The 27,053-nt window shown below is 41.1% G+C and overlaps 1 protein-coding gene across 1 annotated transcript in view; it reads right to left on the bottom strand.

Annotated features, from left to right (window-relative positions):
• Nucleotides 1-27,053, bottom strand: part of ADARB2 (adenosine deaminase RNA specific B2 (inactive)) — a 292,193-nt gene that overhangs the window by 17,091 nt on the left and 248,049 nt on the right. The window contains exons 5-6 of the mRNA XM_042888886.1: nt 20,332-20,500; nt 13,946-14,097 (exon numbers count right to left, since the gene is read on the bottom strand). Of these exons, the coding sequence (XP_042744820.1) occupies nt 13,946-14,097; nt 20,332-20,500 (321 nt within the window). The remainder of the gene's footprint in view (nt 1-13,945; nt 14,098-20,331; nt 20,501-27,053) is intronic.

Raw genomic sequence — 27,053 nt, 5'->3', positions numbered from 1 at the left:
GAGTAAAATAAATCAATTTGGCCTGCTGGGATTAGCAAAGGCAGCAAACACGTGTAGAACAAACAGCAGAGTCAGCTGTGACCTGCCAGCAGATGCAGCAGCTGAACCCACACAGATCATTTCCTCTTGGATTCCTTCCTTCCTTTGTAAGTCTAAAAATAGGAATCTGAACGTGAGCAGCAGGTTGGGCCAGCTTGAATGGAGTGGTCACAGCCAAAACTGATTCCCTCTCAAATCTAAGCCCCATCATACCTACTAGATACATATCTGGTGTTCCTCGTGCAGCATCATCCAGAGGATGTCTGCTGTGCTATGTGTATATGGGATTATCTGTCTGGGAACCAGTCCATATTTTTATGGGGACTCTGCAGGAAACTTTCAAAACATGACTCGAGCAGCAGTGAGCAGCGTGTTTTATTATTAAACAACAGAGTGGTGGGGAAGGAACCATGAAATTTGAACAACAGAAGAAGAAAGTGATTGCTTCTGTCTAACAAATGTGTCTAGCTGTGCAGCATAAAGAGATGTACAGTGAAAACCCCTTGCCTCATCCTGCATACACCCAGATCTGCAGCATGACAGAGCCAGATACCCTCCATGGGAGCAGTGAAGAGTGACTGAGGTTATTGCTGTTTCAACTGGAAGAAAGTTTTACTTTAAGCAAATTGGTTCTCTTTTCCTAAGCTTTCCCGCAGGTAAAATGAAGATAATGATGCTTTTTTGTTCTGCAAATTCATTTAAAGGCACTGCTCAACAAGTATTGATGAGAGCCAGATGTTATGCTTTCAATAAAGGTCTACCACAGGAGTCCACCTGCAGGAATTCCCCTAGCACAAGATGATTTTTAAAAACATTTTTCCCCATCTTTTTTAGAAAAGTATTTTCTTCTACTAAGCATCGCTGTCTTCATTTCTGACCTCAGTCTGCACCCACCTGTCTTCCTCAGCTCCAAACCCCCCTATCCTTGCACTTGTCCCCTTGACCATCCTGTTTCAAAAGTGATTCACCCAACTGAAGCTCCCACATTTTGCATGCAAGGGGACATGCAGTTGCTGGGGAATTTCAGTGGCCACATGAAGGGATGAGCAGCTCATTGCATACATGACTTTGATTTCACTTCCTGAATATTATCTGGGGAGGGGCAGAGGAGAACAAAACCATCAGCACTGCCAAATGCTGTTGAGTATCTGGGGCATTTAAAGCACAGGCCAACAATTTAAGGGGAGAGCATCTGAAACTCTTCTGTGAGTTGAAGTGGGTTTATTGATCCAATTTCATTTGCCTGTTTTATGAGAACCAAACTACTCCAGGTGCGGTTGCTATTGTAGCATCTCAGATCTGGCCTGCACATACCCAGTGCTGAAAAATAAAGTTTTTTAAAGCATTAAGAAATGCGTGTGACTGCTCAGATCATCTCATTTTCCAAATGCTCGCATTAACTCAGCTCATGTATCAAACTTTGCTCCCTTAATGCGTGCCGTACCCACGGTGCAGCCAAGCGGGCAGCATTAGCTGATAGGATTCGGGCAGCTGGGGCTGGCATACGCTCACCCTGGGATGCACTCCCACAGCACCGATAAGGGGTTTTAGCTGCTCAACTGCTATTAAATTCAATGAATAGGGTGTGACTAAAACCCTCAGCTGTGCTGCCTGTCTCGGGCTGCTCACATTACTGGGATAGCAGCACACAAGTTGCAAAAAGATCCGTAGCACACTTAGGAAATACTAATAACCCAGAGCTCCAAACGCTTTCAGAATGACAATGATTAAATAAATCCAGATCGACAATTGCAACATGCTTAGGGATTTTTTTTTTTTTTCTTTTTTAAACATTAAATAGTTAAATAGTTCAGGAAGATAACAAATACTGAAGAAACCAAAAGACGAGTTTTGTGTGTTCTACACAGACTCTGGCACACAATTGCCTGTAGTAAGAGATGCAACCCACGTGCTGGCACAGCCTGTTATGGATCATTTTAAAGCAGCCTCAGAAAAATATTTATTTGTGTAACAAAGCCACAAACTACAGCTGACTGCTGTTCTGCTGTTCAGTATGATCAAAGCATCAGAGACTATGAGCACTGCCGATCTTTCCTGTGCTGCTTCTCCAACTGCTTAATCTCAGCTAATTGCAGGGGAGAAGGTGTCTGAGGATGCCACTTCAACCAGAACAAAACGTCAATTTAAACCAGAATTGGAAAGGACAAATTTAAAAATCATTTGGAGTGGATTTATGATGTGTGCTGTGCTCAGATGTGGAAATTACTCCTGAGAGTTTCCAAGATAAAAAGATGCTGGATTATTAATTATTGGATTATGAATGTACACAGGTGGTTTATATTCAGAACAGCATCTTGGAACTCACTGATTTCAAGGCTTTCCCCTTCTTTTCACATTTTCTCCAGGACTGGTTCTGGTTCAAATGGTAATGAAAAAAGCTACTTCCATATTTATTATTTAGTTGAAGAGTGAAGTGGAAATGGACGGTGATTAAACAGAATCACACGAGTAAGGCTCTGTTGGAGATTTTGCATGACTGCCTCGGAGGTTCATTTTCTATTTCCCTGCTTCAGTGGAGGCTGTTCTCTCCTCACGAAGGAAGAAATAAAACAGCATATCTTGCATTTATTTTTTTTTCCTGTGCTGGACCCTCTATTCATCACAATGGTTTATAAACCTTCCTTAGAGTTGTATGAAACAAAAAGGTGAAGAGAGAACTGTTAACATTTGACTGCCTTGGTGTTTTGATGGTTATTAGAGATATATACTCCTTAACATAATGATGGACAAATGCATGATATTCCAGTTTCTGGAAATGTTGAAATGAGCACACTGAATGCGTTAGACACATCTGCTTTCCTGGGAGGCGTGCATAGCCAAATTAGTCTCTGCTATGGTGTGCTTTAGAAACCGTCAGAGGGTGAGACTGAAATGTGATGGCCCAGCTTTGGAAACTGAGAAACTTTAGGGATATTCTGAAAGGAGGGTGGATTTGGGAAAAATAGAACAGATCCCTCCACAAAGGACTAAGTTGAACTGTGGCTACTGACTGTGGGATTCATCACATCAAGAGCTAGGCAGGTAAAGCCCGCGGTCTTGCATGAGGATCTGTGGAGCTTTCACTGGAGTGAGTGCAGGGATGCATCCTTCTCTTGGGAAACATACATCTGGCTTGCACGTATCAAATGTACATGTAGGTGAACCCCTTAAAGTCCAGACATGCATTTAATTGCAGACAAAGAGGTCTGTTATATCTGAGCCCAGCTCCAGAAAACTCTTCTGCTCCCTCCTAGAGATGTTCGGGTCATATCTGGGAGCTGGACTGTGTCATTAAGACAGATATGAAATATAAGTACTAAATACAAACCTTATCCAAGAACTTTTCCAATTTGTGAAACTGAGGTTGAATGTTGAAACCGACCTTCCTTATATTTTCCCTCTTCTGTGAGTATTTCTTGGCTAACTTCCTGATTTTGGACAACAATCAGATATCCCACAGCCTAATAGGTGATATATTTAGGATGCTATTCTTTTTCTTCATCATTCAAATAACATTTGTGAGTCTTTCTATCTCTTTCATGATTTTTTTATCTGCCAATAATTTGTGATATACAGATAAGGTACAGATAAGAAATCAAAGGGAATCTGCCCATTCACAGTACACCAATATGTGGCATTTAATCCATACTATTGATGGTGAGAAAAATGTAAAGTTTGAATTGAAAAGAACAGAAAGGAAATGACTGCATCATTTGTCCTCATCTGTTTTAAATGCATATTAATTAGATGAGCAAAGAGCACCACTGTATTTTAATCAAAACTCTTCATTTTGAACCATCAAAATAAATGATAATGACTGAAAAATGATGGTGACTGAAAACATCCCTCTCATTTTAAAGAAAGGGAGAAAGGAAGATACAGGTATCTATAGACCAGTGATCCTGACCTCTGATCAGAGATCATGGAATAGACCCTCCTGGAAGACATATTAAGACACATGAAAGATGAGAAGGTGATCTAAGATAGCCAACATGGCTTCACCAAAGGGCAGATCATGCCTGACAAATCTGGGGCCTTCCATGGCAGCACTGGTGTACAAAGGAAGGGTAACTGATGTTCTGTACTTGGATTTGTGTGAGACCTCTGACACTGTCCTGCACCACAGCCTTTTCTCTAAATTGGTGGATAGAGAGTTGGTTGGATGTTTTCAGCCAGAAGGGCTGGAGGAGTGGCCAGCATGTGAGGGAAGTGATTGTTTCCCACTGCTTTGCCTCTGTGAGGCCCCATCTGGAGTACTGAGTCCAGCGCAAGAAGGATGTGGAGATGTTGGAGTGGGTCCACAGGAGGGCCGCAAAGATGGTCCCTTCCAATGCAGGCTATTCTATGATTCTATGGTTTTGATGTTAGATGAACTTCTAAGTGAGTCCTTGTCTGTCATCAAACTTTAACCCTTGGGACAGAAACCAATAAATCAACCAACCAGAGAAATACATCAAAGTATCTACCTTACAAAAGAGTTCTGTTTTTGAGGAACCTCTGGGATCAAAATAGGAGTAACTAATTAAAATTCTCTTTAAAACAATTTGCTGACAAACAAGTCATGCATGGAGAGCTATAAATAATCACTACTGGCAAGGAGCAGTGAGAAGTTCTGGGTCAGACGTGACAGAAATCCTTCATGCCACCCACAAACCCAGTCTACAGACTCAAGCCTATTCTGGGCAGAAATGCATTAGTACATTGAAGCCACAAGCAGAGGATCCATGGAATTAAGATTCTGTTCATGTGACAATCAAGGAAAATAAAACTCGAACACTCCAAGATTATTATTTTTAATTACTAATTGCTTCTCTCATCTAAAATTAGATGTGTAATACCATTACTTTTGAAGTGCAGCTGCCCCTGGAAAGAAAAGACTGGAGACTTGGCAAAGGGCTGCAATGGTGTTGTGAAACTCCATTATGGAGAAAACTTCTGCTTCTGAAACCTTTGTGAGCCTTGTCACCAGCCACAAAGGTAAATTATCTGGTCTCCAGGTCAGCAGCTGAGAAAACAGTGAAGGGAGGCTGTATGGGGACAGGAAGAGACTTAGTGGTTAACCTATATCCTAAGCTACAGCTACACAACATTATATCTTCTGCCTATTTAAAATAAATAATAAATAAATAAATAAATAAATAAATAAGAATTTTTTCTCTTATAGCTGGGCTTTATCTTTCAAACATGCTATCTGTGAAAAATTGTCAACATTTCTGAATTTGCCCATTTGGTGACAATTCTCTCCCTTGGCATGTTTTAATCAAAAAGATTACAGATACACAGAGAGAATGTGTTATTCATCATAACTCCTTTATCAAAAAAATATGCTGTTATTCATATGAGTTTGAGATTTTTGTTGTTGTTTGGAAATTGGAATCTTCAAGAGTCATTTGAAAAAAAATGTTATGAACGAAATCAGCAAAAAAGTGAAAACAGACGATGAAGTCCATAAGATAGAAACAACAGAAAACTGTCAATATTTCTGCATTGCGATGAGCTTCAGCCCCCATAAGGTTTCTTTGAGCCCTGACAGATTGTGGCTCCTGCTGCAGCCCCATACTGTTCAGTTTCCATCTGTGGAGGTGAAGATGATGATTATGGAGTAAAGTCCTACGCTCTTTGAGTGGGCAAACTGAATCTACATCACCAAGAAATGGTCCCCGTTGGCCTTAAAAATCTATGAATTGTAAATACTAAATTATCCTGAATAAAAAATATTCTGAATAGTGTTTAAAATACACACTGTTTTCCATTTTTATATCTTTGAGCATTACTTACTCTTCCTCAAAGTTGTGGCAGATGGATGGATACCTTTTACTGCTATTTTATGAGCATGGACATAGAACTAACCAGAGTAAAGTGAGTTGTTTGAGGCTAGCTATAGAAGCAGTAGCACTGTCATGGCTAAATTAAATTGTGTTTGTTGCTCTTACACAGCTATCTTTAGTAGACTCTAAGAAAATCCCCAGAAGTCTAAGGACTTTGAAAAGTCCCATAGAGATCTTAACTGCACCTGGAGATTCCTGAAAAGCTTTATAAAACTAATCTCAAAAGCTTTACCTGTGACTTGCACTCAATCAAAGAGTTTGACCAAACTAGATCTAAATAGATACAGTTTTTGCCACAGAGATTTTTCCCAACTATGATTTGATCTTTTCTGCCCCAAATACTTGCCACAGTCAGGTGAGCATCTCAGTCTCTGAGCTCTAGCAGACTATTGGATGTTGGGGCTGGTGCTGGAGCAGCTATGTCCTGAACATGCAGCCATTTTGTCCATTCTGCAGAGGACATTGGAACCCTGGAAATCATGGACAAATTCTATCCATGCAGCTTGCCTGGGTGAAAATATCTACAGCTATTCTGAAAGCTTCTCAGCCATGGCCTTTTGCTGAGTAATGCAGTGTTTTTATCACATCTGAACATTGCGTCCAAATGTTGTACAAAGCAGTAAAACCCAGCAACAAAGCGAAATCAATAAATACAGTGCAATTTTCTTTTGTGATCCAAGCATTCTGTTAAGTTGCGGATATGATTATAGCTGTGGAAACCTGTTTTTCTGAATTCTAACAAACACAGTTTGCTTTACATGAAAGCTTTTCAATGCTTTGGCCAATGCTGGCTTTGAACTTTCCATAGTTTCCAGCATATTCTTTCCCTTTGCTGAGATAGACACACGCTATACAGGCACATCCTAGAAAATCTTATTTTCTACTTTATAACTCCCCCTGAAACAACAAAACCCAAATAAAGAAAAGGCAGCCAAGAATATTACAAGGAGAGAGACTTGGGACATATTCAATGCATTGTTAATGCCAAAGAGTTTTCTCACAAGGTGTCAGTTTGACAAAGTTTTATAACTGAGACTGAAAAGGGGGAGACTGACTAACTCAGCTAATGGTCAATTTCCTGAAGCCTTCATCTAGGACTTGAGAGACACAGGTTCAAGCTTCAGTTTGAGTCTAAGTGTTCTTCTATGAAAAAAAAAAAATCCCAAATTAAAATGATGTGTTTATTTTCTACCTTTAGTTAGTATGCTACTAACCAGGAGACATGAACCATATGTGATACAATCTCATTTTCAACAATTTCTGTATTTTAAAAAAATGTCTAAAAGGTTTTTATTTCTTTGCAGCCAGTACTTTGATATCTGAAAGGTGTCCATGAAGTGCTAATTGTTTAGTCATTTTATGGAAAAAATCCACTAAAAAGCGTAAATATGCAGCCTGGAGAAGATAAATAATAAAAAATTATTTTTGCAACTGCAAACTTTCAGAAGGTGATTTTTTGTGTCAAACCTGAAGAACTTCCAATGTAGCAAAACCAGAGTCTTTCAAAACTCCATTCTGTGGTCCAGTATGATAGCACCAACACTAAAACCACCTGTCCTGTCACAGTCTCACTTCACTCAGTCCTCCACCTTTCTAAGCCAGGGGATCACTGGTTTCCCTGGTAGGTTTATGGGTATGAGATGAACCCAGGCACTGGCCAAAAGTTCAGTATGGCTGACTGTTTGGGATAACAGGCATGTCCTTTGGGTTATCAAAACCAATGAGATTTCCACCACTCAGAACACCAGGACCAGATCATACCCACTCTATTTGCAGAGCCTCTGGCACTGCTCCTTGAGTGATGGGCCCATTCATGCACGAGCATGTAATGGCTCATGCTTCTGCAAATCTTCCCTTAGGCAGCACCAGAAAGGCTGCAGAGCTCACAGCAGAGGGCGTGAGCCTCCCCTTATTTGTTCCTCCCTACCCTCTGACCTCAACCCTTCTTCTTCTCCCTCCTCTATTCTCTTACTCTGGTGCAGCTCTGGAAGAGTGCAATGTGAGTAGGAGATGCTGGAAGAGAAAAAGCTTCTTGCAGTGCTGGAGGAGTTCAAGCTGCTCTCTGCAGGACCTTTGTGTGTTGGAAGATGGATGAAGGTGGATTTCAAAGCTTCCTGAAGTCCTCACCTACTCCTTGCAGGCCTTAGACTGCTGTCTTCTGCCTACACCCTGGCAAAGCCGAACAATACAAACTCTCTAGATTTCCCATTATCACCACAGTCCTCCTGTTGCAGAGTCCCACTGATCCTTCTCCACCACACTTTCTTCTCCTGAAGTTCTCTTGCTCACCTCTTCCTGCAGAAGGTTCTCCCTTGGACTTTTGTTGGATGCTGGGGAGAAATCCAGCACATCTAAATCTGAGAAGGAATCGTTACTTATACCTCAGGGGAGCAGAAAACCTTGGGCTGGACTCTGTTGTTGGCCTCTCCTATTGCTCCCAGCCAAGTGTGATGTGGGTACGTAATGGAGAACATTATCCAGACCTCACACAATTGTGGCTCAACTTTAGTGTGAGTAACCACAATCTGAGACAGCATTTCAACAGTGTGAGAAGATAGACTTAGGTTGTGTATAAAGATGAGTGCTTTCAGACCTGAAGACAAGTGTAAGATCCTTGGCAGTCCAGCTTCTAGTCAACTGAAAAAAATCTTTGCATTTCCTCTGTATTTACTTTGGCAAATTGAGAATGTGCCATTGGTAAAGGCAGGATGGGACTGTTGCTTCAACAGGACTTGATCTGAAAGGAAGCTGATAAAGGATGCTGTGCTTAGGACCCCAAACCCAAACTATTTGGATCATTTCAGTCTAACCTCAACAAAACGAAAGAACATTTTCACCTCACCTTTAATAACCAGTTCCGAAGCATGTGAACAAATTCAACAGCCTCATGCTGTGTCTGCCCTTTTTTGTAGCATCTTATACATACAAAGAAATCTGAATGGACCACAGAAATTCATTTAGTGCTGCAATTATTTCTCCCAAGGTAGTGTTTGGTGTTAAGGCATACAGTGCTGTATGTATTTTTTTCTTTCATGTTACTTCTGGGCATGGTTCTGTATGATAATTTTTTTTTTTTTTTTAAGTTCCCCCAAGATATTGTTCTGCTCAGCCATATGAAAAATAGGAAAATAATGCACCTTCATCCCAGTTCCACAGACAGGTCGTTCATCATTGTAAAATCGACTTTACAACCTAGGAGGAAGCTGCTCCACGCTCTGAATAGCTACGAATTTCCAAAGTGCATCCCCAAGAGGCAGCAGGCCAGCAGTCACAATGGAACTACAAGATACCTGGGAGAACTAAAACAATGGAAACACTGCTCAGGATGACAGACAGTTGCCCTTGATTTTCCTAACAGGAGCATATGTCAGTATGTTAGAATTTGCCTTTTCCAATAACTACAGATATCTGATTTCTTTTCAGGTCACTGAGTTACTCAGATGGTTCTTCTTGAAATACTTCTTCCCCCTTATCAAGATTTTTTTTTTTCCATTTAAATAAAACATGGGATTGGCAGAAGGCAGAGATTTCATTCCTGATCTAGTGAGTGGCAACCATGGCAGTAAGCTGGAGCTTGATTATTTTTAAGGTTCCTTCCAACCCAAGCCATTCTGTGATTATATGATTCTATTATTCCCCTTGCAATTTCGATAACAATTATCAAAATCAAAAGTTTAGGTGTTATTCTATCATATGTGTCATCATATGTGCCATCAATGTATCTGTTCCCCTGATATCTGCCTGCAGGACCCTGAATGCAGAGCTCTGGGGCTGAGAATCTCTTGACATTTACAGATCATTTGTGTCTACCAATTGGAGATGGACATGCTCCTGAAATGGTTTCTGCTTGAATGTGGCCTTCTGCAGCCACTCTGTCCAAGAAGGCTCCATCTGAACATGGAGTGCTGAGTCTCCGGTGTGAGCAGGACAATGTTTCAGGGCATCCTCAGCTCTGAGGGTTAGCAGAGAACATTTTGTCTGAGAATGAGATGTAAAGTGCAGCAGTCAGAAGCACAAGCAGGGAAAGCGCAGGGCTTATGCAGGAAATGCCTACTTTAAGTAGGCAGAGCAAACTTGTCTTTTAGCACTCAACTACTCAGATTCTACACAAACTTCAGTGTACATCTTATCCCCATCATACCACCTACTCGGGCAGTGATCCAACTCACATGCTTGCAAGTGGATCTTGTTAAAATAGAGCTCTGCTGAATGCATGTGTCTGAGAGCTTCAACACAGCTGTAGGTTAATAGGCAAGCAGGAGGAAGACCCCTTGTGGAGCAGATGCAATGGTGTGTTTCAGACCTAAAGAGAGCATGGGATGAAACAGGAGCTGGGCTATCAAAGAGTCAATGGTACAAGGCAATACAGCATGTTAGCAAGAGATAGAAAAGCAGCCCAGGGGACAAGAATGCAGACGAGCCCTGGGGCAGATTCTTTCTGCTTCTGCCAGTCTGTGTGAAAAAGAGTGCATCTCCAGGAGAGAGATGGTTGAAGAGGTAAAATCCTGCCTGGAAGGATGAGTGGGGAAGTTGAGAATCTATTAGCTCAGTTTTTAAGCAACTCATTTTCCTTTTCAAGAGGTGCTTAAAAAAAAGAAGCCAACGTGTCAAGAAGCCTAAATTAACTATGAAGGTACTTCAGCAGATCAAGGGCTTGATTGTTGGGTGGTTTGCTTTAGATTCAGGAAAAGGTGCAAAATCTGCAACAAATATTATAGAGCAAGCTGTCCCCATGGCTGCAGCTGCAGCTCATGAGCTGGACTGTGTGTGCTATCTGAAGTCAGAAAATCAAGCATAACTTGCCTTCATGTACACAGAGGGAAAAGGTACTGGAAAAGGAGATGACCTCACCTACAGCACTGATGCTGCTTCTTCATGGCATAGCACGTTACAGCCTGGTGGGTGACCTCAGAAAATGAGGAAAGAAGGAGAGTGTTGGGAAGGAGACTAGCTGAGAAGGACCCAGGACAAATCCATACAAATCCTCACAGCAGTCTGAAATACCTTTGGTATTTCCCAGCCTCCCATTCTTTACACCACTGACCCTGGTCTCTCCTGCTCTCTACAACCCAACACCTCTCCCCTCAGCCTCCTCCCTGCTCTCCTGGACTGTATCAGCCTCTTCCAAAGCTTCAGATTTCCAGCCTTCTGACCTGCAGACACCAAAAAAGAGTTATAGAATTCCTCTCCATGCTCACAGAAGCCCAGTTCCAAATGGACTTTTCCTCTTCTTTACAGCTGTCTTGAGATATATCAACAAGCAAGTCTGCTCCATTCTGAATCATGAAGGGCATAATTGCAAATCAATGCAAGACTTGCTCTTTTTGGCCCTAATCTCTTACTTTCCTGAGTGAAACCATCATGGCTGCGGACTCTCCAACCTCTCCTACGCTGCATTGCAGCCATTCACAGGAACCACAGTAAGGTCAGATTCTTACATACGCAGTTGAGTTGGTACCCAGCACTATCCAGCAAGAAATAAACTGGGTTTCAAGTGCATGCTGGCTAATCTCCTCCCTAACCAGAACAAAGCTCATAAGAAGAAAATGTGAGGCCTCCCCGAGGGTGCTGGGAAGACACAGCGGATAATGGGAAATTTTTGGAAAGAGATTTGAGAAGTGGATTTTACTCACTCACTATATTGATAAAGGCTTATCATGCTCCTTTGCAAAAACAGAAACCACATGGCGAGACACTGTTTTAAAATGTTAATGCATCTTTAGAGAATAATCAGCAATGTTTGATGGCTTGTGCTAGCTCTAGGAGAAAAGTCTTTGTTGTTTAAGAAATGAAACAGCATTCATCTGGAGTTCCTTGTCATTACTGGATAAAAGAAAGGTTATTTCTGAAGTTGAAGAGAGGAGGAAAAGAAAAAAGAGATGTGAATGATAAACATTATAAAATACTTATCTTTCCAGATGTCTCTGGGATAATGTGAGCTAAAATGAAATGCTTATCTCACAGAAGGACAGCTTTTGGCAACATAGCTTTTATACAGAGCTAAATGCTTTTAAGAGCATGGGACAAAGGTGGAGAGAGCTGCTTAAAGCAGTGAAATACAAACCAAGTGATGCCCCTTCAAGCCTATTTCTGCATCACATTGTAACCTTCATTAAGTCACACAGACCTTGCTGTCTCAGTTTTTTTTTTTATTCAGACTATAGCTGGTATAATAACCACCAGGAAAAGCATTTTCATGGTCCCTACAAGGTCACCCTGTGAATACCAGCAGTTGCAAGAAAATATATTTTTAATGTAGCTTCTTACATGCACTGTCAATTAAAGAAGTGTCCCCTCATCTTTCGGTAGCATCCAGTCCTGGATAGTCTGCGGCCATTCGTGACAATGGCCCACATTAGAAAAATATGAGGGTGGTTAATCAAAGATAAAGCCTTTTTTGATATCTCTTAATATTAAAGTGTGAGGCTAAAATCACTATTCATATTTGACATTCATAGACACTCGCTTTTAATTTTATTTTTAAGATGATGTCTGTGTCTCCTAATTTTGCTGCCACATCATGAATTTGTCTATTTGCTGCTTTCTTCTTAAAATTTTCCTTGCTTTATTTTATGTGCCCTACTGACAGAATGTAGAAATCACATCAAAAGAGGAAGAGTATTTCCTTTCTGAATAGGTGTATTCTTGTTTCTTGCCCCAGCAAACTGCTGTTTCACATGTGACAAAAGGATTCCAGTCTGGAGAGAATAATGCTTAATCGTTAATAAATAACTCCTACAAATAAGAACCAGAAATGAAACCACGATCAGATGAATTTTCCTGGGAGGCAGTCAGGTTGTTGCATGACCTTGGATGATTAATTTTACATTCCTGTATCTATGCTTTTCCCTCCTCATTCTTCTGTCTTGCCTGCTTCACATTTAAGGTAGTCAGGGCAAGAACTATTTCTCATTATATGTACATTTAGCAGTGAGCACTATGAGTATTGCAGCACGGTAAAATGAATTTGTGAGAAGTGACACCTCAGGATAGAGGGAAGTGTGCATCTTATGAATCATGAAGTGGATCATAGAGTGACAGACTGTGATAGCAAGCCACAGTTCTCTTGATTCCCTTGTCCCTTAGTGTGACCATGGCCTGGGGCAAAGGTGGTGCAGGGGTCTGTAACCATGATGTGCCTCTGCAACAGTGGGACAATGTCAGGGGCAAGAATGTTTATGGGGGGCTGGTATCATGACATCACTGGGACACGTGATGGAGGTCAGATATTCCTTCACGGCAACACATCCTGCAGTTCTCTTGGTGGCATTTGCACTGGCTCAAAGCTTGTTCACCTCACTTGCAGGGTCACCTCTAAAGCATAACTCCCCATAAGGTCACATTCCTGTTTGAAGATCATAAGTATAGGACCAGGGACTCCAAAGACTGCCTGGCAGACTCCATCTAATTTATCTGCTATCCAGTGACCACGCAGTTGATTTGACCCAAGCAGGATTGTCTGGGAAGGATTCTTACCAAAATGCTCCTGACAGTGTTTGCTTCAAGGGCAGGTAGCATCTGGAATGAACCTGGCTTTCAACCGGTGCTAAAGCTACCTGATCTCATCTCACTGCTCCACCTCAGAATCCAGCCACTTGAGCTTGGACAGTAGAGATTTGGTATAAATGCAACCCTTCAACACATCCATACTGCCTAAACCTCAACAAAAGTTCATGCAGCCTCAAATGCATACATAATTTTCTAGTCCAGCCCATGGCTGTGGCTCCAAGAATCTGTTTGATCATGAGGACCCTTCCCAAAGTGTCAACTGATTACTGGGGTTCCTTTCCCCATCAGGAAATGCAGGCTGTTGGGAACTACCCAGCAGAGCCATGGAGCCTCAGGAAGGTAGAGAAATTCCAGTTCTGCCTGGCCATGATTTTCCCTCTCAGCATGGGGGAAGGAGCACCAGCTGCACAGACACACATGCCATATACCTTTCAGTGTTTCTGCTTTCAAGAAAAATATTTTCTGCAAGTCAGTCAACAAAGAAAGAAGGATTAGTCTTACAATAAACCAACAAATCAACAATAAAAGGCACAAAGGGGAAAAAAAGAGAGGGAAATATTTTCTCTTACAGTCAGTTGTGATTTCATACGGGGAGTTGAGGCGCGCGTCCCCACAGGGCGAAGTGCTCACATATAGATGGAACAGGATGTTCTCCTGCAGCCTGTAGCCTCCCTCTTTTAATCGCACGAAGATTGATCGCTCCCAGTCTTCTCGTCGTTTGCTGTGATCACAAAAGAGGATGCAGGTCATTTGTTACACACCAAATCAGAAACAATTCTTCTCTGTGTTTTTCTTCCTGTTTGTTTGTTTTTACTAGCACTAAGAATCATATATTTTGCCTGCTGACAAGGAGAGAAAAACAATAAGTGAAAAAATGCTTAAAGGGGGGGGGGTCAAAACTGTCAATGTGCTTTGGCTTGTTTACCTGGAGACTATTCTAAAAACAAAGCACAGATGCATAAACATATTGATTTTAAAGAGATTCTGGCACATGAAGAATCTCTTAGATTCTCAGCTGAGAAAATCAGCTGTGCCTAGCCACATATTTAAATTGCATTAACATGACCGCAGCCAAGATGTGAGTTTTTCTCCACTGGAAATGGTTGCTAATAAAGCACCCAGAATTTATGACCCAGTCAACCCTCCTGCTCCCTAAGCATCACTCTCCCTCTCTGTTCAACTACAGCCACCCATAAGCACTCCATCTCGGCCAACAGACCCTCCTTGGCCACTTGGCATCTCTCGAAATCAGAAAGCAACCTGAGAAGTGCAGACAAAACTTGCACAGGCTCCTTCTTGGTTGAGCTGAAAAAGACACTTACTGAGATGAAGCTTTTGTCTGTGAAATGGTTCAGCAGCTAGATGGGGACACAGCGCTTAAGTTCCATTAGCAGCAGCTGCCCAGGAGGCCCAGCCCTCCCCATCCTGCAGTTTGCAGCAGCAGCTTGCATTAGGGCTATGCTGTGTGTATTTCTCAGATGATTTACATTTGTGAAGACATGGGTGATTTCACTGACAAACAGCTGCTTCTGATATATACATTTGGGTGGTGATTATCACTTTGAAGGTGAAAATGTGATCAGTGAAATTCTAATGACAGACGCTGATGCTCTGGTCCTTCCCTTCAAAATTCAAGGGCCTTTTTGTAAGAATGACTCTGAGTATAACTGCACCTGCAGGTGGTGGTTTCCTAGAAGGCTCCTAATAAGCCGAAGCCCTACCCATTTAATTCACACCAGGACAGCCCATCAAGTGGCACAACTTCTGCTCGTCTCTGTGCCTTCCATCAATGCAAGCAGGGCTGCTTTTACCCAACCTCAGAGCAGTCCTTGAAATCCATTCAAGCTGACTCTGCCTGCTTTTTTCTTGTGCAGACTCGGTATTATTGAAGCTGTTTGGCTGTCACTCTTGCACACTTTGGGTGTTTTGTCATTTTTTGATGCGGGGATGCGTTTGCTGTCAAGAGGAATTTACAGGCACATTACCAGGGGCAGGGAGCTGCATCGCTCCTTCCTTCTGCAGGCTGCAGTGGAATTTCCCAACCATGCTAATTATACCATCGCCCTGATACTGCTCTCTGAAATAATAAAATACCTACAAATTAAGTCCTGCTGCTTGGACTTTGTAGCAAGTGCAGTTGGTTTTAAATAATTCACTACAAAATCAGCTGGGAGAACCAGAGTAGTGCAGTCCTGGCATCTGCTGTGATTATGTTAAGCCTTATTAGTGCCAGGGCAGCTTGCTCTACCTGGAAACAGTTGCTAGGTAGGGTTGGAGCAGTCATTTTTTGGGCTGGGTTACCAGTGCTCACAGCAATCTGCCTCCATTCTGTGACTATTTCTCATAGATTCACCTTACGCTCTTTCTAGTACTGAGAAACTTCTGTGGCCAGAGTGGTTGACAGATTGGGTGATGGATGGCTGTATGGGAACTGTTGATCACGGCCTGAACCTCTGATTGACCACCTGTGGCAAACAATGAGTCAGCTGTGGGAGCACAGGTGAAGGCAATTCACCTGTGCTACCAGAAGGGGTGGAGCCTGGCTGCACTTGTCCTAGATCCCATTTAAGTGCTGACTGCCACTGAGGAATGATATCTTTCTGGAGATTGGTCCTTGTGGAGTTTTACTGCAAGCCTATAATACTGGTGTGAATTTCCATTTTTATTTTTTTTTGTTAGCTTTCCACTGCGATAATTTTACTGAGCCTAACCTCTGTATACCTATTGATTGCACGCCTATTGATTGTACAGTGGTGGATCTAGCCATGAGCATCTGCAAGGAGTCACTGAATGAACTCCTCTTTATCACGTATGCTTCTGATCCATTTCTGGTGTGGTTTTCTGGGGGCTGAACTCAAACAGTAGATTTCTCCCTGCCTGGTGGTTGGATAGGGATAACAAAATAAGCACTGAGAATATTGTAAATGAGTTTGAGATGCAGTATCATCAACAGTGGCTTTTTCAGGGAGGCTTGGGGGATGTCAGACCCCAGAGACAAGTGGTTTGTGTAAAAGTGGCTGTGTGGGCCATGAGAGTCGTTCCTGTGAAGTCACTTCTACCCCCGCACTTGTGAGTACCATGCAGAGCTATGCACACCTGTATAAAGCCATGAGGAATGAACCCATAGTAAGTGTACAAATTGAGTTCATTCAGTGGGTGACATTAGTGTGTCACTTTCCACTTCAGCCACTTTGGTAGTGGCTAAGAGAAGAATTTGTCCTTGAACCTTTGCCTGTTGTGATTTATTGCTGGAGACTTAGCACTTGAGGTAAATTCAAGAGAAACTTCTAAGAATGTCGTAAATTCAATCTTTTGTTTAAATTCATTGTTTAACATGTATGCATTTGTTTTGAGCTGATGGCAAGAATATTTTGGCACGTACTTGTGGCTAAATATATGTGTGTTGTTCTAAAAAAAGAATAGAGAAGCTATTTTTAGCATGTAAATGTAGTTAAAGGGAGTTTCTAGTGCTACATCCATTGCTCAGCATAGAGCACAGCATCCTAGATAAACTAACAGATGGCTTAAAAAGGTTGTATTCATTGAGAAGATAAAAGGAGGAAGATAAGAAATAGTATATCTCCAGCAGATAGATTTTTTTTTTTATTTTTTTTTTTTGTAGAGGGAAAAAAAAACCCACCTGAGTGGACTGGATGAAGACCGTTCCTTACTTTTAAGATCAACAGTAGTGTGAATCTAAATCTCTTAAAGAACTTCTTACAAAACCATCCCTCTGGCACCTGTAGGGCCACTATAACATTAAGACATTACAGTGTTGGTTTAAGAATAGATCATTACTTTTATTTTTCTTTAGTAACCAAGTGTTGGATTTTTTTCTTTTGTATTGGTCTGTTAATACAAATAAACCCACTGAGGTCAATGTGAATTTTACAGCCATCATTGTGAGATAATCAGGCTATGGTATTTGTGTACCTTTTGATGGGTGAATTTTAGAGAAATCTTCTCAAAAGGCCTTTCTCATCCTTCTTTTGTACATCAGAAAACTTGTGTCTTACTTCTCATCTTTTCCATGCAAGTATTGAGAACTTGAGGATTATGGTTGTCATAAAAATGAGATCTGGAAGGGGTAGGGGTTTTAATCAGACTGCTTAGAAACTGTCAGATTTTAGTTGTGCTTCTAGCTTTTTATTTAACTCAAGCTCTAGACAATGAATTGTTGAAAGAAAGTTTCCTTTTGAAGTATTTGTCACTCTTGCTTCTTAGAGAGGATAAAGTTTCCATTCTGGAACTCTCAAAAGAAAATTCGGAAAGCTGCACCTCTAATGTTTAACAGTATGAAGAGAGAGAGAAAAAAATACAATTTACATATTGCTGCAACTTTAGCTTGTGGATGGAACTATTCCATGGTTCACATATCTGAAGCTGTCACCTTATACTCTCTGTACAGCAGCAGAAGTAAATGGCAATTCATCTCATTTACAAGGAAAACCTTAATTGGGTCTACTGAGTCACACTCCATAGATGCCCATCTCTCACTCCTGATGACATAGTAGCCTTGGGGTATCTAGTCCACACTTGGCCAGCTAACTTGCAGACAATGAAGACCGTATTGAAAATTCCTGAAGTTTGAAATCCATGTATGGAAATCAGTTTGAGCAGGTCCTGCTTAGTGGGAGGATGATGTGTGACAAATAGGGGATACTGCCCTATGGAATAATCTTTTCTGTTTCATAGGGAGAGATGGAAAATTTAAGCTCTTTGAGCCTGTGATGTGCACTAGGCTTTCTTTATAACTTTAGTTAGGGATTCATATTTTTGTTTTCAGTGTATATACCAGTCTGTACAACAAGTTGCTGGTCCAGGAGAGAGAGGACTTGAATTTAGACTGAGTCAGTGCAAATGTGCAACAAAATAGAAGTCCCAAATCTGAGGAGCAAGTATGCAGGGAGTCAGAGTGAAACTGATTTAACACATCTGTATTGAAAAAACTGTCTTAGCTATGCAGCAGTGCCACATGGCTTCTCTGCCAGTGGGAGTATTGTCTCTTTTTGTAAAGGAAAGGGATAAATATGATTTCAGTATGCCAAAAATGCCTTTTTTTTTTTTTTTTCCCACTTCGAGTGCTCCCATTTTATCTCTATATGGTAAAGCTCCTGATGATGGTGTAAAACTGGCAAGCAATTACAAATACTGGAATTGGAGAACATATTACAGCACACATGGACTTTAAGAAAGCAAAACGTGCTTTACAATACCTCTAGCCCTGTCTTTCAAAGCTGCTTAGCCTTGACAATTTCGGTTGAGATTTTTATTATTTGTGCTGGTCAGAGAAGCGGTGTTGTCTGATCTTCACTGAACAGGGAGTCATTTGAAGTTATTGTGAACAGAGCTTGTGCTGCGCTGAGGATTCTCTTAACAAAAGATTGTTAACATTGATCCAAATAAAATAATAATATGACTGAACATGTTAGGGATGTGAATCAATACAATAGTCTGAGATACAGTGTCAGCACTTCTTTCCCAAGAGACTTTAGCACAAAGCAAGAAATAGGGCTGCTACACTGCTGAAAACATAATTTAATGTAAACTTGACAGCAATTCAGATTGAAATAGAGAGAATATTGTTTTTGATTAAACCCTTCAAGGCTTTTGTCCTCCTCTGTTAGCCAAGCTCATCTACTCAATATACTCTTCAGTCCCAGCCTGAAGTGAAAATAACCACCATTCCCATTATCGTTGCTTTGGAGCCAACAATATTATAGGGGCTCACAAGAGCACACGGTTGAATCCTGGTGCAAAGCCTTCAGAAAGCAAAGGGAGTTTTTGCACCAAGGTTAATGGCCTTTGGATAAAATCCCATCAAAATGCAAGCAATAATGGAGGGAAGAAGTATAGTCTATAGGTAATGGCTTTTTGTTTTCTTTCCTTGCTTCCCTCTCTCTCTTCCATGTAAGTAAACATCACCTCAGCTTGACTTCTGCTTGGATTTCATAGGATTAAATGATAATCCTGGCAGGATTCTCAAGTCTCTAGACCAGCCTCCTATTCAAATCAGAGTCAATTTGAGTCTATTTAAACCAGATGACAAGACTTTATTCCATTGGATTTTGAAAACCTCCAGAATGGGAGGGAGACTAAACAACTCTGCTGGGTGCCTTCTTCCACTGCTTGCTTGTTCCTGAGTGGACAATTTCTCCTTATATACTGAACTTCTTTTATTTAAGTGCTGGCCAGTTGTCTGTCATTTTCCCACTTTGAACGTCAGTAAAAATCCCAACTCCACCTTCCTGATAACCTCCCATAGGTTCTGATGGGTGAGCCATCCTGTTTCTCCAGATGAACAGAAATGATAAGTGAAGTCCCAGAAGAGACTCTGGTGTTATCCTACTTGTAAGGATCTTCCAGACAGTGTTTGACTCATTTAAATGGTAACAAGGAAAGTCTGACTGAAAACAGAAACAATAATTCCTCCATAGTAACTCTAGATACTGTAACATTTTTAAACTTCATAAAGAAGGAATGGATGAGAGCATTTTGTACTTTGTCAAGAAGTTTACTGTACTGAACACTGTTTGGTTCTCTGGTGAGTCAATGAAGGCATTAACTATCAGTAAATCACTTCCTTGAGATATTTCAGCACAGCAAATAAGATAGGAAAAAGTCTAAAGAGAGCAGAATGACCTCCTTCTAGTGTCTGGCCAGTGTGTGATGTTAATAAGCCTGTGCGTACAAAATCATTAGGCTTCATAAAACACAACTTTATGAGTCATGTCTAATTGCTACTGAAAGGAAGTCAGGTAAAGTAAGGGAGCTCATGATCCAACACTTCAGACTGTCTAATACTCATTTTGTACTGTACAGTATATTGGTCCTTCATCAGCCAAAGACTCAGAAATAAGAACATGAAGAAAAAAAATATTTCAAATGCTTGGCGGATGGATGTATTCCACTGAAGGCAATGTAACATTCAGAAAGAGTCAGCAGAATTATTTACCTTAAGTGTAGCTCCAGCTGTGAGTAGAGGAAGTGAATAAATGCCCTTCTTGCCACAACTTCTGCATGGCAGTCGTTGACTGCAAGCCCTTGGTCATTAATGTATTCCCCATTTATACATTTGGTACCTGATGACAGCACAATAACCTGAGCTTGCCTGATGTCCAAACCTGTAGAAAGAAAAACAAAAAGGTTGTGAAATTGCCTGGAGGTGAGCATGATATCATAACTATTGAAGTTCTCACAGCCGACGTTTTGATGTGGCTGTAGAGACAGCCTAAATGGGATGCTTGTTGAAGTGCAGATATGGCTTTGGAATATTCAGGAATCTCACATTTCAGTGTTACTAGTACAATAATGGTTCTATTTCAGTCTTGCTGCTAATTCCAAGATAAAAGCGTGTCACGAAGTTTACTTGTTAAATCAATAGCTACATCCTAGCAGTGCACATGCAGTAGAGAGGTAATAAAGATCTCCTGCAGTGCTGATAAAAATGGCTTGGTTTTTATGAGCTGTTGAAGACATTTTCAGGTGGGAACACACACTCCCTGTAATGTTAGTTTTCATTGCTATTGCACTAGAAGTGCTAAATAAAATGCAAGTAACACTTCTGGAGCTGCTCTTTAAAAATGTCAGAGAACAAACAGACCTGATTCTCAGTACAGTCTCCTTGTTTTTCTGAGAGCAGCTACATCAGTACCTTTTCTGCTGTGGCAGATGGAGCATCCCTTCCTGAGACTGGCTGCATATAATGTCTTTTCAGTTAATGGTGAAAGGAAGGATTGCCTGTCTTGGTGCAGTAAAGCACTTGTTAGGATTGAATCTGCATTGTAGCAAAATGCTCACAGAGTTCAGCAGGGCATGAGTTTCACTGAAAAAGTCGTTCATTCAACCCTGCAGACAATTTGAAGGAAAAGCTAAGAATGAACTGAGACCAAACTGAAATTATGTGTTGAAAAGTACATTTCAGAATGCACCTCTCTGAAAAAGAGAGAATTGTTAAGCACATCCTGGAGGAAAAAAAAAAAAGGATTTTTTTTGTGGCATATAGGTGTTTCCTCCAGGCATGACAAAGCAGTTTAAGAGAAACAGAATGTATCTGACAACTATACATGCATACTGTGTTTAAGTATGCACATGTACAGCAGAGCAAGCCAAGCTTGGTTGTGCCCATGTAATGGCACTGAGAAACCCTTGGTGATTGCTTAACCTCTGGCTGCTGCTCCAGGAAGGGGAGAGCATCCAGGATGTTCTGTGCCCTCCCCAGCATAGATATCCACAGGGTGACACAGTGGAAACAAAGCCTACCTTTAGGCATGAATGAATCCTTCAAAGTTTTTGCCATAGGGTGACTAGGAAAAAAATCTCACCATAGGCCAAATGCTTCTAGTTTTCACAAATTTTGCTTGAGAATAAATACAAAATCCATATACACATTCACTTTGTTCTTATTCCTGTGATCTGATTTTAGCTGTGAAAAAGCTTTAGGAGTTATTTTATAAGGTCAGCAATCTGTTTTTCTTATTTTCTACTATTCTGTTGAGCATCAGAAAGGAAACAAGAAACTGTAGAGATTTTTCAGGGTTGGGGCCATGTTCTCTCATAAGATCCATAGGCTGGATCTAAGAAAACAGCAGAGCAGAGAAGGAAAGAATATTAGAAATGAATATTAGAATAATTAGAAATGAATAAAGAATATTAGGATGGTGTTGCTAGTAATGTATATACCAGGAAATGATGCCAGAATTATCTTACATTTATACCAGTATGATAGCTCCATCAGTAGTCCAAAAAGTTTGGTATTATCATGGCATTGTAGCATATGTGATACGTATGGGGAAGGTATAAGTAGATTGAAAGTTCAGTTAAACATGTCTGATCTTCTGGTCATGGCAGTCTGACAGAAGTCATTTTTGGTGCTAGTGCAACAGTGTACACCTGTGCCTGCAATTTCATCTCTCATTACGTTATAGTTTGGCCATAACAATGTACTTGGCAGCATTCAAATGGAAAACCATGAAAAATACCCACGAAAGTTGAAGCTGTAAGATGTTTGACTCCATGGGAGAATGCAATAGAGAAATTAAAATAAAAAGTGTTTGTGTTTATCCTGGTTGTATTACTAGATACGAGGTTGAAGTGGATAAATTGTTCTATTTATACAAAGAAACATATTTATACTCTGTACATCAGAATTACTTTGGTGCTTTAGGGGCACTGCCTTCATGAGAAAAGTAATAGGTTTAGATCAGATTGATGCCCATCTAGTTAACTGTGTCCTTTTCATGGGCTAATCCCAAGCATTTCATGAGGCATTATACTACTTTCATTGGTGAAAAGACTCAGGTTAGTTATTTACTTATTTAGAAATGTTCAGGGTCTTATTTTCTACTGTACAGTAGAAGCAAAACAGCAAGAAGCAGTTCCCTAGTGCAGAAACCCACAAACCCTACCTCTGCCTTCCTGAACCTGAAGAGCTCCATTGATACTACTCAGAGCAGTGAGAAATGCTGCTTCCTTCCTTTATCCTGACTTTCTGATCCTTTCACCTTCTGAAATGTGCTCTTCCTTTTCCCCTTTCACCTTGCACTGACTGTACCAGGCTCTGCAAACAAGAATGAACCATCCACAGAAGCCATCCTGCTCTTCAGTGGGTGTACTTTACTCATTCCCTATCCCCCGATCAGTCCAGTGATTTGTATGATGAATTTTAGTATTTCAAACACATTTTTTTCCATAAACAATCTTTTTTTTTTCTATCATGAGTGCATGAGGATCAATGTGTTCAGTGTTTTCTGTGAGGTTTGGATTTGCTCACAAGTGAAAAAGTCATACGAAGGCACCCAACACATTGATGAATGAGAATATAAATAACATGAATACCTCTGTTTGTTATCCTAATGAATATCCATACAGTAATAGCAAAGTCTGCTCAGAATGTTAGCTCTTGAGTGAATTAGCTCCATATGTTGGCTTTCAGTGACACAGGGCCCAGCAGGTAGTCATGTGCAGACACGGCTTGGCAAGGTGTATGTGTTTCCACATCACTCTGATGTTGATGTTGCCCAGGGCTGGAGTCAACAGTTTCCAAGAATCTGCAGAACTGGTCTGAGTGTTAAACATTAAAAGTGTCCATGTATTTTTCATTTGCAGTGACAGGAAAATATAACCCATGTTCTTCCATTTTCAGAAATACCCACGAGTTATGTATCACTATGAAGGCACTCAGAAACACAGGTGTACATGACTTATGCATCAGCTCTGAAATATTTACACCTCATGGGGGATCCAAATGGAGAAAGTGATCTGTGACCAATATACCGCTGCTCAACACTACATGTGAGAGCACTCTGCATTGTGAGAAATGTAACCAACAGCCTGACAGCTTCATGATATGTTTTGGGGCATGTATGTTAATAGGTTGTTCTCTCACATGCCTTATTTTGTATGTGCATAGATTTGGAAGTTTACCCCTGTGAAATGCATGATATTGCTTTCAACGAATGTAGGGGGAATTTGTCTCTGAGAATGAGACATACGATTCTCAGTTGATGGTGGAAAATTTTAACACTGACTGATCGCATTGGCATTTTAGGCAGTTTTTCCAGCTCTCGAGTCTACATGTGTACTTCAGTGATTCAGAATTAAAGAGATCTTCTTTGTATTAATACTGCACAGAATCATGAGATTGTAGGGATTGGAAGAGATTTCTGGAGATCACCTTGTCCAACCCACTGCTAAAGCAATTCCCTACAGCAGGTTGCAAAGGTAGGTGTCCAAGTGGGTTTTGAATATCTCCAGAAGGAACTTCACAACCTCTAAGCAGCCTGTTCCAGAGCTCTCTAACCTTCAAAGTTTTTTTCTCATGTTCATAGTTTATTACTTCCTAATTTATTTTTCCTGCAGAATAATTCACATTACAAAAAGTGATTTCTGTTTGCAAGTATCAAGTTACCTCCTAAACATTGATTAATTTAACGTCTAAGGTGTTAGACCTACATAGAGCTCATCTTTAAGCTATGCTGAGGAAAGCATTGGGTGTGATAAAATCCTAGCTCTAACCTGGCACTATCAGCCATATGCCATCCTCTGTGCTTTGGAGAATGCAACAGGATATAATCCCAGAGCAGGATGATTCTCACCAAGATCCACATTCTTGCTGAGGGAAGCCAGCCTGAGACTAAAGACCCAGTAATCTCACTGTGTTCAGGTGATTTGACAAACAAGGAGAAACAGGTTACATTATTGTGACCTTAACTCCTGACCCATTGATTGTTGGAGTACATGAAGCATTTCCTTTCCTCACTGCCTTGTGTGAAAGTAATGTTTGAGAAGACATTAGGCTAGAAGCAACTAGGTGAGCGATTTATAACACGCACTGGCATTAGGTTTCTATTATTTGCCTAAAGACTCTTAATAGCTTTCAATTTGAAGAGGAAATGGAGCAGGGGAAGGAAAATTGGGGAGCTGTGTCAGTGTGTAGGCTGGGGACTGGCTACCACTGTGTTCACAAGGAGAGCAGGAAGAGAATTTGCCACCTTTTCTTTTCCAAAATGGCACCAATTAATTAGTTGCAATATAGAACAAAAATACAGTCATAAACGCCACTCTCACTCTGATGGCAGATCCCATCTGATGACCTGGTGAGGTAATGAATCCTCCTGGTGCTCTCAAGGTCAGGCAGGCTGTGTCCCTTCTCACAGCCACGGGGGGAACTCAACCCCACTCATACACATCTTTTTGTGTCAATGATACTCCAGGCCTTCACACCACAGCTAAGCAGCTGAAAAGCAACTCGCTTTTACCACAGGCCACCAGCAGTGGGATTCATTTCAGCTATCTGGACTAACTAGAGTTTAGATATTTGTACCTGAGCTAATTGCAGTAAACTCTCTTTACAGTCAGCGGAGAGAAACTTTCCTGGGAGGTGATTCATCTGGCCTATTTTAGGTAGTCTGAGTTACACCTCAATAATGCCACTTTCTCATTGTGAACTCTGAAAACCTGTAGCCATCTAGCAGCAGCACAGTTTTATACATTGCAGACAGCTGCTTGTGGTAAGATTTCTCTTACATACATTCATTCATGAATCAAAACTTCCCAAATCATGAAAGGATCATCAAGGTAAAATCAATGCCTTTTAATTTTGTATTTTTCATAGAACCATAGCATTGTTTGAGTTGGAAAGGACTCTTAAAGGTCACCTAGTCCAACTCAATGAACAAGGACACCAGCAGATCGACCAGGTTGCTCAGAGCCCCATCCAGCCTGACCTCTAATGTATCTATGAATGAGGCAGTCTGTGCCAATGTCTCACCACTCTCACTGTAAAAAAAACTTTTACCTTATATCCAAGCGAAATCTACTCTCTTTAACTTTGAAATAATTTCCCCTTGTCCTATCTCCACCTTTAGCAGGCTAAAGAATCTGTCCCCTTCCTTATGGCCTCCCTTTAGATACTGAAAGGCTGCAATCATGTCCACCAGGATGAACAGCCCCAGTTCAGCTTGTCCTCATGCAGAAATGTTCTATCCCTTGGATTACTTCTGTGACCCTCCTCTGGACATGCACCAAGAGGTCTATGTCTCTTCTGTACTGAGGAGTCCACAGCTGGATGCAGTACTCCAAGTCTCGCAGCACAGAGGGGCGGGATCATCTCCATTGGCCATGCTTCTTTTGATGTAGCCCAGGATAAGGTTGGCTTTCTGAACTGCAAAGGCACACTGCTGGCTCCTGGTCTGGTGATCCACCAGTACCCCCAAGTCTTTTTCAGCAGGGCTGTGCTCGATCCTTACATTCCCCAGCTTGCAGTGATGGTGAGGGTTGCATGACTATAGTGCAAGACTTTGCACTTGGATTTGTTGGACCTGACGAGGTTCTCCTGGGTTCACTGCTCAAACCTGTCTCTGTCTCTCTGAATGGCATTCCCATCCTTTCAGTGTGCCAGCCGTACCACACAGCTTGCTGTCATCCGCAAGCTTGCTGAGAAAATCAAGATCTTTCATTTTCTTTTTCCTACGATAATTGATAATATATATTTTTGATATTTATGTCAATATAGCCATATTGCCCTGAGCTGGGCTGATACACAAATAAAGCAAGCACTACTGTCTTTCCCACATGATCTCCCAAAATATCAGTCTTATGGACGTAGGGATTGAACAGAGTGGTTCAGAAAGATACTGACAGAAGAGACAGTAGGCAAGAAAAGTATGTAGATTTACTCAGCAAATAAGTTTGATATGGAGAACTGGATGACATGTTATGGACTACAGTTACAAGCTCAGCCATGGTCATAAAAGCAAACTGTCTGCACCCATCTGTTTCCAGACACAGCTCTACCAATAAAATGAGAAGCAGAGTTTTGGCTGGTCTAATTGATGTTTCAGCTGACTTTAATAGAATTGCTCTCACTTCTAGTATGCTCTGATCATTAAGACCTTCCATAATACAGAATTCATAGCCCTGCATGTTTATGTGTTGGGAAAGGAAAATCAAAATCAGTAGGTAATTGCAAGAGATGTTGACTGCTACCTGCAATCAGCACTTGGTGACACAAAACTTGAATCACACCTGCCCTACATTGGAGAACTTATTTCTGTGAAAATCAGTGGGCTTAATTCACATTGAACAGAACGGAGTTTGTAACTGCTAATGCCAGCATGCAACTGGGATCACACTTTGGCTTCCCAGCAGCTGGCACAACATGGAGAGAAACATCAG

Source organism: Lagopus leucura, unplaced genomic scaffold, assembly GCF_019238085.1.
Source record: "Lagopus leucura isolate 7727_CA_CO unplaced genomic scaffold, USGS_WTPT01 Super-Scaffold_100157, whole genome shotgun sequence".
Lineage (NCBI taxonomy): Eukaryota > Metazoa > Chordata > Aves > Galliformes > Phasianidae > Lagopus > Lagopus leucura.
Note: the sequence above shows the minus strand (reverse complement) of the source record. Positions and strands in the feature narration are given on the sequence as shown.